The sequence below is a fragment of the Sitophilus oryzae genome, unplaced genomic scaffold (assembly GCF_002938485.1).
Source record: "Sitophilus oryzae breed Bouriz unplaced genomic scaffold, Soryzae_2.0 scaffold_465_pilon_pilon, whole genome shotgun sequence".
Classification (NCBI taxonomy): domain Eukaryota; kingdom Metazoa; phylum Arthropoda; class Insecta; order Coleoptera; family Curculionidae; genus Sitophilus; species Sitophilus oryzae.
Window position 1 is genome coordinate 6,968,552 of NW_022147046.1, and position 20,223 is coordinate 6,988,774.

Sequence of the window (20,223 nt, forward strand, 5' to 3'; positions counted from 1 at the left end):
TCCGCCTACACGATCCTTGAAGAAAAGATTCACACGGCTGCGCTAGCGACTAAAAATAGGTTGGAAAGAATGGGCGTCAAACTGACCCCAGAAAAAAACTGAACTGGTCGTCCCCGTTGGACAACGCAAAGCAAAGGATCTAAGCATCAAGCTGGATAATTTATTAATAAAACATCAAAAGATGGTTAAATACATGGGGGTTTGGTTCGACTCGGGCATGCGAATGACCTCACACGTCACAAAAATCAGGAATAAAACGACTGGCATCATCCAGCATCTGACGAGAATAACTCCCAATATCGGAGGACCTCGCGCGGAAAAAATAAGACTTCTGGCTTCGGAAATTCATGCGACTATACTCTACGCATCGCCGATCTGGGACAGATGCATACGCTTCCAGCATTACGAAAACATAAAAACGAAAGGATAAATACGAAGTTAGCACTCAGGGTTGCATCGGCATACTGCACATGTCCAACAGTAGCGGTACTGTGTCTTGCTAAGATACCTCTGATCAGTCTACTGATCCAGGAAAGAAAACCAATATATAAAAATGGAACTTCCTTCCGGAAAGACGCCAGAAACAGTATGTGGTACGAAGATTACTAAAGTAAACGTCGGAAACCTTCTAACATCATCGAACGAAAATATCGAAACGATTTGCAGAACATTATGAAGAAATAGGCGAAGGACAAAAAAGACAAGATTTGAGTACAGACAAGATCAATTTAGAAGAAGGATAAATCGGCGGTACCGAGATTGGCGAGCTTAGAACACAGATGGGTTTTTAGTGGGTAGGCCTTTTTTTCAAGGAGGTCTTATTTAGCCGGTAGGAATCCGGCTCTACCCAACCGTCGCGTCGCGTCGGTGTTTTATGGAAGACTTTTTCCCTCCTCATCGAAAAAAAGACAATAGTAATTGTACCTAAAAATTAGTTAGGAAAGCTAAAATTCGATGACTATGAAAACCTGAGAAGTATCTATATATCATTTCTAACGCCAACTGCAATTACTTTTGCTAGTAAAACTCGAACGAGCAATAACATTCACATCTGGCCTGGGTGATATCCGGGTTACCGAACAGAACCGATCTTTTAACCTCTAATCTCGTCCGCATAAAGTTCACACAGAGAGAGAATGAAAGAGAAGAAACGGAGATTCACGACCCACAATAAAAAAGTCTTCGCGCACAGATCACGTAAAGTTAATTGTCGGATGCCGCGATGTGGATGTGTGTCTGTGTGCTCGATGTTTAATGAAGAACCAGAAATAAACACGAAATATACGAAAGATATGGAAAGATTTTCACACAATCTGTTAGATTAAGAGTCTATTACGCTGTACTGTACGGGTCGTTTTCAGGGGTCGCGTAAAGCGGGTGTTTGGCACAAGGAAATATATTTTCTATTTCAGAAATCTGCCTAAGGCTGAGCCCGATCCTGTCGTGATAAGCCATACCGAAAATTCCAAAGACACGTGCTTTGATTAAGACTTGATTAAGATTTGCAAAGCTTTAGCATTTGCCATAAAATAGCGAGCAATTTGTTACAAAACCATATAAATTATATATCACTGTAATCACAAAAATTCAATCTACACACACCGGAAAAATCTAGGGATATCATTTTATTAAAGTTAAAAATAAATGTTTTGAATAAACAACCACATATTTGTAGGCCGATTCTTTCTACTTCGATTGAAACGAAGTAGTCACACTAGTTATTTCTAAATTTGGAATATTTGCAGAAGTGTTTGTGCATTTTTTGTCAAATGTATAAAAAGCACCTAGCATCAATTGTTCGAATTTAACCTGTACTGGCTATGTTTTTATGACAACTGGCCAGAATTATTCAAATAACTCTGTTTAGTATTAAACGACATTATGGAGCCTAGACATCTTAACAGAGACGAAATGCTAAGGACCATGGGTATGCTCGAAGCTGGAATGCGCCAAATCGACGCAGCTAGAGCATTAAATACAACGCAAAGTGTAATATCGCGATTAAGTGCACGCTACCGTGAAAGTGGTGATGTTGCTGAAAGGCACCCAGGGCGACATCGCATTATTACCCCTCATCAAGATCATTTTTTACAATTAAATGCTCGACGCCGACCGACTCTTACAGCACCAGAGCTTAGTTTAATTCTCCAGGAAACACATAATGTAACCGTTAGTCCTGATACTGTTCGCAATAGATTAAGAAAGGTCAACTTAAGAAGCAGACGCCCCTGGAGAGCTCAACCCTTAACGAGAGGAAATCGAGAGGTACCATATTTGTGAGCTCAAGATCAAGTTCAGTGGTCGAATGCACGCCAATGTTCTCTTCACGGATGAGTCACGCTTTGAAATTCATCCGGATTCGAGAAGGCTTAGGGTATGGAGAAAACCGGGAAATTTTATTCGGTTGGATCGGTTTCACCTTATCAAGGTGAAACAGTTATGGTCTGGGGAGGAGTCCAGTTAGACCGAAAAACCGATCTCGTTTTTCTTGAAAGGTTTCTAACAGGAATCACATATCGTGATTTAATTCTTGAGCCTGTCGTGTTACCATATGCCAATGATTTTGGGAGAAACTTCATTCTCATGCATGACAATGCACGGCCTCATACAGCCAGAGTGGTAAGTGAGTTTATCAGTGCTCATCAATTAAACTTCTTACCCTGGCCGGCACAATCTCCTGACCTCAACCCCATCGAGCACGTATGGGACGCGGTCCAAAGAAGAATTTTGAGAATGTGTATGCCTTGTGAATCTCCTAGGGATCTGGTTCGGGCCGTGAATGCAGCGTGGCCGGCTGTACCTCAAGAAAAGACGACAACCTGATCAGGAGCATGGAGAGACGATGTAGGGCTGTAATGAACAGTAGAGGAGGCTATACCCTTTATTAAGTAAAAATAGTTTGATCTTTTTTTTTAACTCACAGTTTAGATTAAAAAAAAATGTGTGTATTTTTTTGAGTTCAATAAAAATCAAGGTAAATTTGAGAAATTCGGTAAATTTCGCATTTTTATTTCCAATACGTCATGTAAACTATTTGTTTATTTTAATTTTATTATATCAGAAATGCAAATAATAAAAGTACTGACGATGGCTGGATAAAATTGTAATATCCCTAGACTTTTCCGGTGTGTGTATTTCCGTATTGTAACGAAATTCTAAATTATGTTTTATTTTCGGTTAAATTTAGTCCAAACATAAGGAATATTTTGTTGATGTATGGCCAAAGTTGTCTAAAAATGTGCTACAATACAGATATAGTATAATCCTTTATTTTTAATTTCCTTGTTCATTTGTGTAAAAATACTTAGCCAGTTTTACATAAAACGTTAAATGCCGAACGCTTATTTTGCTACTTTTTTGGACTAGTGAAATGCACTCTTAAGTTAAAGTATTTTCAAAAGATTCAGGCTCAATATGAGAAGTAATAAGCGTGCTTTGTACTATCATGACAGAAAAACAATTCATAAAAAACTACCTATTACAAATTTTGTTTCCCTACTTCTGCATAAACTTTTAAATTGGAGAAAGGGAGCCTTGGGAAAAGGGTGTCTTGGGGAAAGGGAAATTTTTTTAGATTAATTTAATTTAAATATGAAAATATCACATCAGGTTTTTTGTCCATCTCTAATCCAGATTATTTGCAACTTTAAACACACACCTTTTTGTCCTATCATCGCGTTTAAATTAACCGCCTATCACAATGTACGATCTAACGCAGCAAGAAAGTATTAGAACTTAAAATTCTTCGATCCAAAATTAAGAAAAAACAATATTAAACCAGATTTTATGTTAATTTTCGTGCTGTCCCACCATTTTTTACCATTAAAGTCAGCGGCGATCGTCCGAAAATGTTAATCGTTTCGAGAAACTGGTCTAGAAACCCTTTTTCCTCGCTGGCCAGTACCGATAAGGAACGCTCCGCGGTTCTAGAAGAATTTCTGACACTAAATTTAAAATACCGTCGCGTTAACTTTTATGCTTATTGGTTTCGTTCGGGCTCAAAGACGTTTTAGAACATTCGGCTCGCTTATTTTTTATTTTCTTTTCGAGATATCTTACATTTTTCTTCTTTATTTTGGCGGTTTCCATACAGCCGATAATATTAAAGTAAATGTCGGATATTTTGCCCAAATTTCTCGGGTATTAAACTGAATTCACGATTACTTCGTATAACAGTAAATGGGAGCTGACATGTTATATACGAATAAATTTTAATGAAATACATATATACAAGTACTCTTACAGAAATAATTAGTAAGTGCCAATTCAGGTTTTAAATCACTTTGTTTAAATAGAATGGTTATTTTTACTACCGAAGTTGTCAAATACAAAATCTAGCATTGATATTATGTTGACGATACCTTCATAATTTGGAATGGAACTGATAGACAGTGGGATTTCTTTCTCAATCGCTTCCATTCACAAAATAAAAACTTCTCCATTTCTAGAAATTCTTATCAGCAGAAATGGGAGATCTATTAGCACTCTTGTATATCTATAGTTTAGTGTCAACAAACCAAACCGAGCCATCTAGAATAAATAGTCAAGCAGCACTAAACGCGATCAACTCAGTAACCATCAATTCAAAGTTGGTCAAAAAATGTCTAGAGAAGCTCAACAAATTAGGCAAAAAAAATAAAGTTCTCCTACTCTGGGTGCCTACTCACCAAGGAATAGAGGGCAATGAAAAGGCAAATGATCTAGCTAGAAAAGGTGCGAACACTCCACTAACTGCACCAGAACCGTTCTATTTTCCAAGCGAGAACTAACTGAAAGCGGAACTGAAGAATCTGGGAGACTCCATCCGTAACCTGGAATGGGTGTCCTCCAACGGTCTAAGACACTCGAAAAAGTTCTTCAGCACTTACGACCGAGAAAAATCAAAGGTTTTCCTTGGTTTAAGTAAAAACAATCTTCGGATTGTCACGGGGTTTCTAACAGGACACTGTCTCCTAAACGAACACCTCAGTAGGCTGAAGCTGAGAAACAACGGCGGATGAAGATTCTGTGGGGAAAATGGGGAAACACCAGAACACCTTTTCACTGAATGCGCCGAGACGGCGACCGTTCGTGCCATGAACTTTGGTACGGTTGATGTCCAGGATGGAGAGCTGGCCTCTGTGGAGCCGTCTCAGATACTGGCTTTTGTTAAAGACCTGAGACTGTATGATGGAAAAGAAGAACACACAATAGATCTGTAAGGTCGCGGTGATTAACTCCCCTCCTGAACATTCTACATTCTACATATAGTCTTCGTTAAGCATTTTTTGTTCGTTAGGCATATTTGTTTATTAGTAAATCAGCAGTGTTTAGAAAAAATAACTATTTCATTTTTTAGTCTCTCTTACAGAGTACGTAAGTGGCGAAATACTCATTGGACTTATTTGAAGAGATGAATCCGCCACAGAGATAGAGACATTTTTTTTACAGATTATCTTCAATAAGAAAGTCTGTAAGAAACGTCACAAACGCTTATAGCTTATTTGTAATAATTGATTTCCACTTCAAATCAGTGACTAGACATTATAGAAAAGGAATTCAATAGAAAATAGTGGGAAACTAGCATATTCAAATCGAGAATGACATTGAAATATACAAAGAAGAATATTTGAAAATATATGTAAACAAAAATTAATTGAGACAAATGACAACAACTCTAACTGTGATCTGACTCAGTCATTCCAGATCATTCGGCCAGTCATTTTTTTTTTTAATTTTTGTGCATTTAATTTTGTTCAACGATATAATGAAACGTACTGTTTTCGTTAATAAATAAAAATAAAAATTTACATAAAAAATACATAAGTAGTTTATTACGTTCTTAGTAAGTAATCAAAATAAACCAAAAATTAGAAAAGGCAGTTAGTTAGTTTTTGCGGCAAACGACGGTAATAATGAGTAGTACCAGCACAGAAATACAAAAATTAGCTCGGTTCCTGAAAAAGTTCAGCCAGTAAAAATTAAATTATATCGTAATATGTGTGTTAACAACTGCGAGATGGTAATCTTGAAAATATATGAGGTAATTCCAAGCACGGGCTCTTGGAATTTTGTGTATTCCAATGTCGGTGTATAATAATTCTTTTTTTTGTTCTTCTTCTTTGAGAGTACATAAGCTGGCCTGTTTTTTTTTCTTGAATGAATTAACACTTTGTTATTACAAAGTTTAAAAACTAATATTATTGATTTTACCATACTAAATATATGATTTTATTTCACATTATTAATTTCATTATATTTGGTAAAAGATACAAGGTTATACCTTTGTTAATTGAATACTTCCTTATTATTAATGATTATTAACTATTATTCTTTGAATACTATTTAAGATTAAAATAATTTAAAAAATATTTGATATTTTGCAGTTGAAAAGTAAAACTATATTTTGTTCTGTGCGAAAACTGTATATTTACATATTGTTTCTCAAATATAACAGACAATTTATAAAAAAAATAATTTAATTGGAAGTTCATATCATGTTATGTTAAAATTCACAAGTTTATTTAATTAAAAAGTTTTGGAAAGTTTATATCACTACTCTATAGTCCGCAGCGATAGTCAAGCAGCCTTAAGAGCGATCAACTCAGTAACCATCAATTCGAAGTTGGTCAAAGAATGCCTAGGGAAGCCTTTTTGGAATGCCAAATAATAATATTCGAATCGTCACGGGGTTTTTCACAACGGGGTTTTGTCTTCTCAATAAATATCTCAGTAGATTGAAGCTAAGAAACAACAGTATATGCAGATTCTGTGGGGAAAATGGGGAAACACCAGAAACCCTCATCATTAAGTGCGCCGAGACGACAACCCTTCGTGCCATAAACTTTTGTACGACTGATATTGGAGATGGAGACTAACCTCTGTAAAACCGTCTCAGATACTGGCTTTTCTCAAAGCCTTGGCAAAATAGTTTTGCTTTTTCTGTGTTCGCCCGATTAGTACATATTCTATAAAAATATAGATTCTTGTTTGATCGTTTGTTGTTTTCTTTCAGTATGGATTGATCCACATTGTCTAATGAGCCTAATGTTATTTTTTATACTGCTCGTTTGCTGTCTAATACTTAAGATATTTTAGTTATTTTATAAGTATATTTACAAATTCGTTGCTTGTAAAACAATGAATATGTAAATATACTTTTTATTAATTATTTAATAATAATTTGAGAAAATAGTTTTCATCGAAAAATGTCCCTTAATGGAGAAAAAGCATGTACCAAATTTCATAAAAATATCCGAAGTAGCTCTGGCTTGACACCCTGAATCTAAAAAACAAAACATCTTAGAACAACTTTCTTCAACGTAAAATATCATTGAAAAATCACTCTGTAAAATGTCGGACGGTTATTTCAATATTTAATCCATAGGTAAATATACAAATTTACCAAGAAAATATAAGCAAAACTTTGAGTTTCCAAAATTAATCTCTTTTTATATATATATAAGACTCTTATTCAAGAATATAATATTTTATCACCTTTATACGACACGATTAACATAATACGCGCAAGAAAACTACAATGGCCTATTTGTCCTAATTATTAAACCATTAATCAAAAAAGAAATACCTCGCCATGTTGCCATTCACGCCCGCTTTCATAGAAAGTTTAAGTCAGTCTGCAAGTCATTCCTTTCAATGTGCACATCTGCCCAAAAGAACTCTGGGAATCTATAGAATTTTGGACCGTTTTTTTTTCGGTTCGAAAACATCAGTATTCGTACGCCTACGATGACTTTCCTTTTTATTTATTTATCGTTTCTAACCCTACTTTTTTATTTACGGTTCTTAAGAGGCGGGAAAATCGATTTGTACAGACTAATTGTTGGAATTAGGGTGATGAGCCGTGGGTAAGCATCGATTTTTTGCCTGATACCGATAACGTAACATAAAAAAATAATTTGTGGCTACATATTTAAAATCGTTTACATACTTTATTTCTTGTACCTAAAGGAACTATTAAATGAAAGTGTATCGTATATATTGTGTATTGGTGAACCGATTTTGATGATCTTTTAAGCAATTTGTAGTTAAATTATTTGACATTTTAGTGTCTCGTTTTAAATTAAAAATGAAAGTTCCCATCTGTCAGTTATACGAGGAAACACAAAATGTTCTTATTTTGGTGAATGTTTGCAGCACCTTGTGGAATATGTTAAAAAGGCAAGGAATTTGATCATCTAGGTGCATCTTTTTTGTATAGTTAATTTTTTTATTCATCTCAATAGTTTTTTGGAGATATTTGCTTTTGAAAAAGACACTAACATTTTTTCAAGTAATTTTTACATTAAAACCATACCTTTGCTTTTGGTCCCAGTCAACAGACCTGTCAGTTAGTGTTATAATTAATTTAATGTCATATCCTATATGACATATATATATGATATATATATATATATATATATATATATATATATATATATATATATATATATATATATATATATATATATATATATATATATATATATATATATATATATATATATATATATATATATATATATATATAACTAAATCATATTATTATTTGTTGTTGGCCGTTGGGCAGTTACTCTAGCAGAGATGGTTTTAAGTCCAGAAGTTGTATCCGCTTTAGTAGTTGCTTTAATTGAAGTATACCGGGTGTCGCATCGTCGAGCGGGACATAAGAAATCCCATTTACATTTTAATGGGGTCAATTATTGGCTTCCATAATTATTTTAGAGAATAATTCTATTTAGGTTTATTGAAGAGAACTAAAACCCACATTCAAAAGAATAACTTTAGATATTTTTGATTAGCCCGTTTACGCGTTATCGCCGATTTCTTTTTAAATATTTCTCCTTTCTTATGGCCCTGTATTTACTTATGAGCACCAGTCAAGGTAAAAGATAACTGTCCAATGAAGTTGTCATTTCAGAAATTTATCTATTTAGTGCTGTATTATTATTATTAAAAACTCACACCTACATCGAAAATATTAGCCATGAATTACACTGCCAAAGAAAAGGTATTGATGATTAAATGGTATTATTAAGGAAATAGTTATCAAGAGGTGTCGGACATGTTTGCTGCTCTGTATCCGAATGGACCGATACCTGGAAAATTTACAATCGCAAGGAATATCCAGAGATTTGAGACCAAAGGTACCCTAATAAATAACTGCAGATGTGAAGCAAGGCAGGAACAAAGAGAAGATGCAAGAAATGATACCGACTTGGAAGTTTTATTGTGCGTGGAAGAGAACGATGGAAAGATCAGCACAAGGAAACTTGAGGATGAAATAATTAAAATATGAAAAGCACCAAGAGCTACGAGATGGGGACAAAATACGGCGGCAGGCGTTTTGTTTTGATAAGATGGAAAGAGCAAACACGGATAGGGAATTTTTAGAAAACAATGTTTCACTGACGAATGCACGTTTACCTTAAATAATGAACCCAATGTTCAAAATTATCGATATTGGAACAAAGAAAATCAACACAGGTTTGTCGAAACAAGGACGCAATATCCACAGAAAGTAAGTGTTTGGGCAGGGATATTCGGACAGAATATTATCGGGCCATTATTTCTTACGCGAAATTTAAATGCAAAATATTATTTGAAACTACTCGAAAATCATATTTTACCTGCTTTATATGATGCCGTTATGGAAAATCAGGAAGTTTGGTACCAAATGAATGGCTGCCCGGCACATAGTAAACTGGCTGTTCGGGAATATTTAGACAATAGTTTTAACGGAAACGTTATTGGTAAATCATACAGTAAATTGGCCAGCAAGGTCTCCTGATATTTCGTCAAATGATTTCTTTCTCTGGGGCCATTTAAAAAACAAGATATACAAGGATAAAAAATACCCAAATCTAGACGTGTTAAAAAATGCTATTTCTGCCGAATGCAATAGAATTTCAGTTTACCAACTAGCGAATGTAAGAAGAGAATTTTATGATCGCCTGCAAGGTCTCCTGATATTTCGTCAAATGATTTCTTTTTCTGGGGCCATTTAAAAACAGGATATACAAGGATAAAAAATACCCAAATCTAGACGAGTTAAAAAATGCTATTTCTGCCGAATGCAATAGAATTTCAGTTTACCAACTAGCGAATGTAAGAAGAGAATTTTATGATCGCCTGGGTTATTTGGAGGAATATTTGAACATCTTAAATCCTAAAGTTCTAACAATTTAATAGTACCTAAATTAATAATTTATTGAATATTGTAATAATACTATAATTAACCTTGTAATTGGTTACTTTATTTTACTTTAATTCATATTAATTTGTATTTATAAATACATCTTTAAGATTTCTGATTTAGGAATGAGTTTTCAATAATAATAAAGCACTAAATAGGTAAATTTCTGAAATGACAACTTCATTTGACAGTTATCTTTTACCTTGACTGGTGCTCATAAGTAAATGCAGGGCCATAAGAAAGGAGAAATATTTAAAAAGAAACCGGCGATAACTCGTAAACGAGCTAATCAAAAATATCTAGAGTTATTCTTTTGAATGTGGGTTTTAATGCTCTTCAATAAACCTAAATAGAATTATTCTCTAAAATAATTAGGGAAGCCAATAATTGACCCCATTAAAATTTACATGGGATTTCCTATGTCCCGCCCGACGATGCAACACCTAGTATAGTGGCGTTAATTGAAGATGATAGAGATCAAAATTATGTAGCTAACAAATTTAGATGTGCACGAAGTATAGTACAATCGCTTCTTCGAGACAAATTCATATGCTAGAGTCCAGGAACCTTTGTATGAGAACTTCGAATCGAGACGATCGACTTATTGTAAGTTTATCACTAAGGAACGAAATGACGAAGTATGAAGGGTCTATTAGAAGAATATTAAACGAAGTAAATCTTATATCAAGAAAGCCTGCTTGATCACAACTTACTAAGTCTAGTGACTAGGACCAAAAGCAAAGGCATGATTTTAATGTAAAAATTACGAAAATTTGTTGTGTCTTCTTCAAAAGCGAATATCTCCAACAAAAATAAAGCTATTGAGATGAACCAAAAAACAAATTAACGGTAAATGATATACCTGGATGATAAAATGAATTTTAAATTCCTTGCTTTCATAACATATTCCTCAGGGTGTTTCAAACTTTCACCAAAATATCAACATTTTGTTTTCCCCCGTATAATTGACAGATGGGAACTTTCATTTTTAATTTGGAAAGAAGTGCTGAAAAGTTAAACAATTTTACTACATATTTCTTAAAAAATCATAAAAATCGATCCACCAGAACAAAATATATTAAGCTTTAAAATACACCAAAATTTTAAGGTGCCCGTTTATCTTAAAATCTTTGAATATTTTATAAAAAATTAACGATTTATATAGAAGAAAATGTTGTATACCTTATTGTAAGTATTGTAATAATAGTTTTGTCAAATTAACTACTTCCTACTGATTATTGTATTATATACGGCTTATTCTACTTGTACAAAGCTTAAATACCTGATGTTAATCCGTAACATCATTGGTCCAGAACAGAAGATGCTTCAACGTCTTGAGAGAATTTAATGGCTATTCACCACATATATAATTAAAGAAAATCTATAATTACACTTGAACAACGTGATTACATATGTACGTACGTAAATGGTTTCTAATTAGATTTTTCATCATCAAGGTTAATAGTTGTTGGATTCTTTTAAATATAGTTTAACATCGTTATTTTTAAACTATGCGATGAACATTGAATTCCTATTTTAGATATTTCTAATAAACCCCAATTAATATTAAATAATCAACAATGTTTTTCGCTTTTTTTCAGATGAATCAAACATGTAAAGTTTGCGGTGAACCAGCAGCGGGATTCCATTTTGGTGCCTTTACTTGTGAGGGCTGCAAGGTAAGCACGTTTAAAATTTAAATTAAAATGTTACCATCATATTCAAATTCGAATTTCTATTAGACCCAATTAGATTTACAGATTAATACATATTATTATTAATAAATTATTAATAGATTAAAAAACCGATACAAAAACAAAATGCCAGAGTAGTGCGACCTCAAAAACCAAATAGAAATAAGTTAAATTATCAGAATAAATTAAATTATAAAAATAAAACTAAATTAGATTAAAAAAAGTGAAAACATAATTTTATCAGGGATCAGCGGAGATAAGCAGAGAGGCATAATGAAACAGTGTAAAAACTCTGGAACAGCAACCAATGACAGGCATATCAAAAGAAAAAGAACCTCACAAATCAGTCAAAGAAATTATAATTTTTGCGAATTTAGTAAATTATTTTTAATTTGTTTTTTATAATCTGTAAAGGATTGAAATTTAAAGTTATTAGAAAAATATTATTCCACAAATGTGGCGCTGTAAAACTGAAAGAGTTTGGAAGTTAGCTGTTTGGTGTTGAGGAATTTTAAAATAATGCACTTGCCTAGTCGAATGGTCATAGTCAATGTAGTGAAATAATGGGAACAAATAGGGAGACTGCTTTGTAGTTAAAATTCGATATAAATAAATGTCATTAATTGAAATTGTCGTCTGTTAGTCATGGATAAAATAGATAAATTATTAAGGTGTGGCGTTTTAGAGCTCTAAAAAGAATGTTAAAAGAAAACCGTAGACACGAGTTTTGTAGTATTTTTATTTTTCTAGTGAATATAGCGTTTATGGACGTACCATAAACAACATAGCCGTAATCAAATAAAGATAAAATAAGTGTGTCACATAATTGATACTTAGTCTTTGGTGGGATATATATCTATCGAAGAACGAAAAATTCTTCAAACGTATATAAGCAGGCTTTAATTTAGTAGTTTTATGTGCCTGAAAAGAAAGCTGCGTATCAAAATAGTCTCCAAGATTTTTAGTCTCTGAAACAATGGGTATCACATCATTATCTATATGCCAGCCGAATATGTAATTTTGTTTATATCACTGCCAAATATTATAACACAAGATTTACCGGCATTTAATTTTAAATTATGATCCAGAGCATATTTGTTAATTTTATTCAGATAGTCGTCAAAATTTAACTGAAATTGTGCCAAATTATTATAATTAATGGGGAACCCCAGAAATCATAGGAATATAATTAGATTTTTGTTTTAAACTTCCCCTTTTCATGACAACACAATGTGGTATATATTTTAAAAGGTTTTTTAACAATTCTAAAGAGCCGTCTGAAAATCCAAAATATTGAAATTTTGCTACGTGCAGTGAATAATCTAGAGTATCAAATCCTTTACTAAAGTCTAGTAAGCTAAGACAAGTCATATTTTTATTATTTTGATTTGTTCTAATAGCATTAACCAGCTTCAGTAGACAAATGGTAGTGCTGTAGTTCTTACGAAAACCAGATTAGCATTCAGGTATTAGTTTATTTGAATCTACAAATGAAACGATTTGATTATGTAGATGTTTTTCTATAATTTTAGAAATTGCTGGTAAAATATTCACGGGTCTTAGGTCGATTATTATTTAAAGGTTTGGAAATTTTACAGAAAGGTGTTAATACAGTGTTAATAATAGCTTTTTTCCATATTTCGGGATAGACACTGAAAGAAAAACAAGTGTAAAGAACAGATATTTTAATGTTTTAATTATTTACTAGTTATATATTCCCATGCAAATAAAACGAATTAACCATTAGCCTACACCACCTATGCGTTACCTATTAACCAGGCTTTTATTTTATTTTTTACACAATCAACTGTGATACCAGCAATCGTAATTCGGTAACAACAAACACTAATGGATTAAAGTCATTGCGACAATTGCTTCTAACCGGGTTATTCAGGCAGGGTAATGTTGGCAATATGTCGTCGATATTACAATAAGTATGTGATCGTTGAACCATATACATTTTCTTTGTTTCTCTTTTTCTCCTTGTTTAATCGAAATTTGTATGTATTGTACATTATTTTGCATTTTTTGTATTAGTGTATTCAAAAAACAACATATCAATCAAAATACAACAAATCAAAATACAACATACAACATATTTATAAGATGCACACATTATAATCTTTTGTAACCATGATATTATTACAAAAATACCGTAAGATCAAAAAAATGCCGTCAAAGAATGACAATTGTATAAGAAATGTGTGTCCTAAAATGCTTAGTTTCGGAGATACAGGGTGTAGAAATTTCATTTTTATTTGGATTTTTACCAAATAATTTCATTTTAATGAAAATTGCTGTCTGTGAGTTTGGTTTGGTTTGGCTGGTAAAGTCAAAACTGTCTCCTCTTACCCTCTACAGGCTCACCGCAAAGAAGAGATTTCGATAGGCGGTTTTCTTACATCCTGCAGAAATCAAAACAAAAAAAGAGCTCTCTCTCTCTCTCTCTCTCTCTCTCTCTCTTACTTAAGTAAACTAGCAAAAAAGACCCATTGAACAAACCATAATTTGCGTTAATTCCTTAAATCATTCTTCTTTGCGTTATTTCTTATAAACCAGACAATTAAAATAAACACGGACCAATAGATATCAAAACAAAGCCGAAGAAAAAACGCCGACGCCGCGTTGCATATCTCAAGATCGCCTAATAACAACAATATTCGATCTTGGACGCGCTCTGCTTGGCGCGACCTCTGGCTCCGGACGCGCGTTTTTCGTCCAAATCATCGGCTCGCCGCTCAAATTGGACGTGACACTTGACGCTGTCGCGGTTCAACAAGCATAAAATCAGATCGTGGCTATTTATACCGGCTGAGATATGGTTGCCGTTTGCGGTTTGTGCAAATTGAAATGTGCAACGGAATGTTTTGCGTAAAAACTAGCTCGTTGGCTTTTAAAGTCCTAAAGATCTCTACGAGTGACATTGACATGGTTCATTATGTTGTTTCTTATTAATGTTTAAAGTGACAGTGGAAAATATGCATTCCAAATAAGAAAGAAGTAAAGAAAATTTTGGAAGAAGATTAAAATAGGTCACACTTATCTAACCCCTTCATTCTTCTTGGTAAAGGACCATTTAGTCTCAGGATAGATTAGGTTAGGTTAGGGTTGCCAACCATCCTCTATTCCAGAGGACAGTCCTCTTTTTGATATCACTGTCCTCTTTTCTCTCGCATTGGAAAAGTCGTCTTTTTGACATACCAAACTTAAAATCTAAAAAATATTCCTCTATCGCCACAATGGGTTAAAAAATGGTTAATCTGTGTCTTTTGCTACTCCCACTCGTTTGCACAGAAAATAAATGAAGAAATATTTATGTACAAGAAATCAAGTTGCAAAATCCGCCTTATCCATTTAAAAAAATGGCTTAATGACATAAACACAGTCCCAAACTGCAGCAAAAGTCGCCTATTCCTAGATAAAATTCACTACAAATTACGTTACTGCAGCGAAATCCATCTTATACATTTACATTTGATTTTTATTGTCATTATTGTTGCAAATCCCGCATTTTTTCCGATGTGCTGCTTCCTCTAGTCCCTCCAAAAAATCGTGCCCTAAAACTTTAAAGCGTCGGTTTTCCAGTGCCGGACAGTGGTACAGCAGTTGATCTATAGTTTCTTCTTCCTCTCCGCATTCTCTGTAGTCTTCCATCTCACGAGGTTTACCCCCATGGGACAGTTTCCAGTAACTACACCTATAATTTTGCGTAATAAGTTCTTTCTGTGATCTAGTAGTTGTTTTGCCTCTTTTTTATCTACCACTGGCCACAGTTTTCGAGCTGTAGCGCAGTCCTCACGGTGTCAAGTCTCTTGCTATTGGCCTTGATGGTGGTTCCTTCAGTGTGTTGATCGTCACAAGTGGCGGGTCGTCTGCCACGGCCTCTCCCCTGGTCAGCTCTTTGGCGAATCTATCCGCTTCTTGGTTGTCCACCAGATTGCTGTGGCCGGGCACTCAGCACAGAGTGATCCCGCTTTGACCTAGCCAGGGCAGTGCTTCTAGGTGGTTCATCACAGTTTTCGATCCCACCGATTGCATATTGATGCTTTAAGAAGCATCATCATGTAATAATATCAATAATCAATAATATAAATGAATAGCTTTAAGAAGCGTCCAAACTGTCAGAGTCCGATATCTCCAATGACCAACAGATATTCAGGCTGAGGCGACAAACGCTATATCCAAACTACTTCCATTTAATTTCGGAATAACTTATGAAAAGGAATACAAAAATTTTCAAAAATGGAAGCAATTAAAAATGTCCGTGAAGAAATAAAGTTTTTAACCTTTCGGTTAAAGTACTATTTTATCTACTGTTTTTGACAGATATAAGGCAATTTTAACAGTTGCTATGGAAATTTTTTTATTTATTTTATTACTACATAAAAAAAGATATAAATAAAAAATATAAATATATCTCCAAATCTTTAATATTTACATCATCTCTGGCTGCATCTTTTCACTTTCGTGCTTGTTAGCCGAATCTAAATCGTTTATCTCGCTTGCGCCATCGTACACATATTAAAAAATTCTTCGCCGATGTAAAACAAACAATTTCTTTCGCGCGAAGGCTTAGATTTGCGCAAGAAAAGGGGAACAAGGATAAAAAGAAGAAGAATCGAGGCACGTCTTCCGGCCTAAGAACAATTCAAATGAGTTCCTTCCGTTCGCGGTTGCGTAACGTTAGTCATCCTTTTTACGCTCTGATTGAATGGGAGCGATTATGTAATGGTCGGTAGGTATGCAAAACGCCCGGATTGTTTTGGGCGCCTATTCCAAAACTTTATAAGACAATGTTATTTAGGTGATTTGAAATTATTTTATCTTACGTACAGTATGTCACATTTCAATTATTTCTCACAGTGTGAGTGAGTGTTCTTCTACCCAGTGTACATTTTAATTATTTCTCACAACTAATAGTCTGTATTGCCTCCTCGAGCCTCAATGCAAGCTGTGAGACGACGTGGCATGCTCTCAATTAAGTTGTCCAGAAGATGTTGAGGAATGGCTTCCCATGTTTCGCGCGCAGCAATTTTCAATTCATTTAAGGTACGGGGGGGGGAGATCATTCCTTTTGGCAATATGGCGTTTTAGCATGTCCCAAGCATGCTCGATCACATTCATATCTGAAGACATCGGTGGCCACCACAGTTTTCTTATACCCTCTTCCTCACAAAATTCGCGAACCGCTAAAGTGCGATGGGGAGGAGCATTATCGTCCATGTAAACAAATTCATCCCCCACTGCCCCTCGAAATGGACGCACAATAGGCTATAAAACGTCTCTAAGATATGAGGCACCTGTCATTGTGCCATCAATAAAAACAAGTGGAGTTCGAGCTCCATGCATTATACCTGCCCATTTAAGCTGCATTTAAGCGTGCTCGTCTTCCAGATGCTCTCCAGACTATAGTTCGTCGCGAGTCTGATACTAGGCCTATTCTTGTTTCATCACAAAATGACGAGGGTCCAATTAGGTCCATTTGCTCTCATCTCCTCAGTCCATTGTAGTCGCGTAATTTTGTGCTGTAAATTAAGCTTCGAAACACATAGAGGCCTCCTTAAATGTAATCGTCTGTCATTGAGTTTTCTTGCTATGGTCTTTCTTGAAACATTTACTCCTTCAAGGCGAGCTAACTCATTTTTAATAGCAGTACTAGAAAGCAAGGGATTGCACCGTGCAATTAGGAATATTTGACGGTCTTGCACAACAGTAATAACTCTCTTTCTACCTCTTCCAGGTCGGTCTGTAACCTCGTTTGTCTCCCTGATTATTTTTTAATATTCGCGAAACATCGCTTTGGTTAACTCCTACAATTTCAGCTATTGCAACTTGCCGGTAGCCCTGTTGAGACAGTGTTACTATTCTGACTCTATTAAACTGTGAAATAATGTTTCTAGACATTTTAAGGCCAAAACAATGGGCAAAAATAACTTTATTAATTATTTGTGGATTTTCATCATTTCAAGAAATAGGTCACACACTGTAATTATGCTACTTTTCATAATGCTCTAAAGTATTTAGGGCGTTGTCTTTGCATCGGGAGTCCTTCGAGGACGCCGACCATCCAGTTCAGCGGGTCGGACGTTGGCCAATCCGTCTTCGATCTCGTGCAACGCACTTTAACACTGTTGCCTCGCACCGCCGCCCAACTGTGTAATCGTTGACTAATTTCGTACAATTATATTCAAATGGAGAATGAAGAAAAAAAGGAGGAAAGTACGACCGGAACATGAGACGGAACGTGGCGCTATTCAAATGAGGAAAAAACTTATTTTACGTATTTTATTTTTATATTCAACAGCTGAACTTTATTTAGAAAAACGTTATTTACTCGAAATTTAAAGAACTAATGCCTCTAAATTAGAAAAAAAAAACTATTTCAATGTGCCCAAACCATGTTTAGGACTAATAAAAACTAGATAAAATGTTTGAAACATTTCTTTGTTTATAGAAACTCAAATTTGTACAAATTTTCCCGAACCTCATAAAATAAATTGGAATTGTTGAATAAATTGAAATTTCAATCTAGAGTGCCATGGTTCTGTTAAAAACACTAATTTTTAATCAAGGGCAGGCTCATTACCGTGTTTGGAAAAAGTCTTTTTTTATGAATAATTTGGCACCACACACTTGGTGTTTGGAGTCAAATTGTTGATACATTTTTATGGCTCTGACACTTTAACTTTATTTGCTATTTTTTAACTCAAAACATTAAAAGATGACATATGATATGTAATTCTATTCAAAATGCCATTTTCTATCAAATGAAGTAAAAAATTACGAAGGTGTCATAAAAATCAAAAGTTGTACTAATTTAGTGTTGCCAAACGTCCTCTATTCCAGAGAACAGACCTTTTTTTGATCTCACTGTCCTGTTTTCTCCCGCGTATTGAAAAAATCCTCTTTTTTACATAAAAAACTTAAAATCTAAAAAATGTTTGTGTATGGCCACAATGGCTTTAAAAAATGGTTAATCTGTGTCTTTCGTTACTCCCACTCGTTTGTACGGTTGTATTTTACGTTTACTTATTTTACGTTTACTGACATTTGGGCGAGGTTTCAAAAATATTTCACTTGTGCCTCTTTTTTACCATCCCGTCCTCTATTTTTTATTTTGAAAGTTAGCAACTCTATACTAATTTCCGGTGACAACAGGAGGTAACCGAAAACAACTGAATATATACGGGTATAAATTTTCATTTATGTTATATATACTAACATAACAAATTTAGTATTTTTATTTGAAAAAATAAAAAAGTTATAGGGGTGGACCACTTTTGAGAAACACACGGTATACTATTAAGCAAATGATACAATATTTAATGCACATTAAATAATTTAGTTCGAGACCATGCAAATAGTAAAGAGAGCGAAAAAGAGCAAACAAAGGTAAAAAAGCGAAACGCGCGTGAATCCCGTTTTACGTATGGCACAGCGCCATCGCCCGGTCATGCGTGGCAACTACCGGCGCTCCGTCCGACCGACTTTTCACGCTCGACGGAATCGGAAATTGAAAATGACGCGTCGGCGACGTGACGCAATCGTGCCGAAACGCTACCGTTTTTAGGGCGTTTATTTTCGATTTTTTTACCGGCTAATTTGGCGTGAAGAAACGAAATGGAAAACGATTTGAAGATTCGACCTTGATATACATTTTGTGACCAGCTGAGTTAACAAAATGTAATAGAATCTACTAAAACAATTATAAGCAAAGATAGATAAATAGATGTACAAAAGTTCTTCAGCCAGACAGTTTGGATATATGAATTATAACAAGATATACAGGGTGGTCCGAACTGTATTCCGGAAACTTCGGCAGCATATTCTGCAGATAAAAATAAGTAAAAAAGTTCGTATAAATATATGTTCTAAAATGCTTAGTTTCGGAGATACAAGGTGTAGAAATTTCATTTTTATTTCGATTTGAGAGTAAACGTAACGTAAAGTAACTGCGATATTTCGATGAAAATTGGTGTCTGGAAGTTATTTGACATGAGAAATTTGATTTTGATGCCAGTATGACTCCTATTTGTAGGGGGCTCCACCTACATGTCTTTTAACTGTTTTGAAGAGTTTTTTGTCTTTATTCGATAGAAAATGACACTGTGAATAGAATGACATATGTCAACTTTTGACATTTTCGCTTTAAAAAATCCTGTTCTAAATTTCAATCTAGAATGCCATGTCTATGTTAAAACCGTTAATTGCTAATTAAGGAGCCTCGTTAAAATAGATTTGGTTGTCTAATGTTTTTCGTTTGTTGTCCTGGTCCGTTAAAAGATGCTCAAATGTCCTTCTATTTAGAGTGTCATTTTCTATCGAATAAAGTAAAAATATGGTACTGAAGGTATC

At 34.4% G+C, this 20,223-nt stretch overlaps 1 protein-coding gene across 2 annotated transcripts in view; it reads left to right on the plus strand.

The window, feature by feature from the left end:
• The window catches only part of LOC115885992 (knirps-related protein-like), a 100,542-nt gene that overhangs the window by 78,285 nt on the left and 2,034 nt on the right, over positions 1 to 20,223 (plus strand). For both annotated transcript variants that reach the window (XM_030905026.1, XM_030905027.1), the window contains one exon: positions 11,776 to 11,853. In XM_030905026.1, coding sequence (XP_030760886.1) covers positions 11,776 to 11,853 — 78 coding nt within the window. The remainder of the gene's footprint in view (positions 1 to 11,775; positions 11,854 to 20,223) is intronic.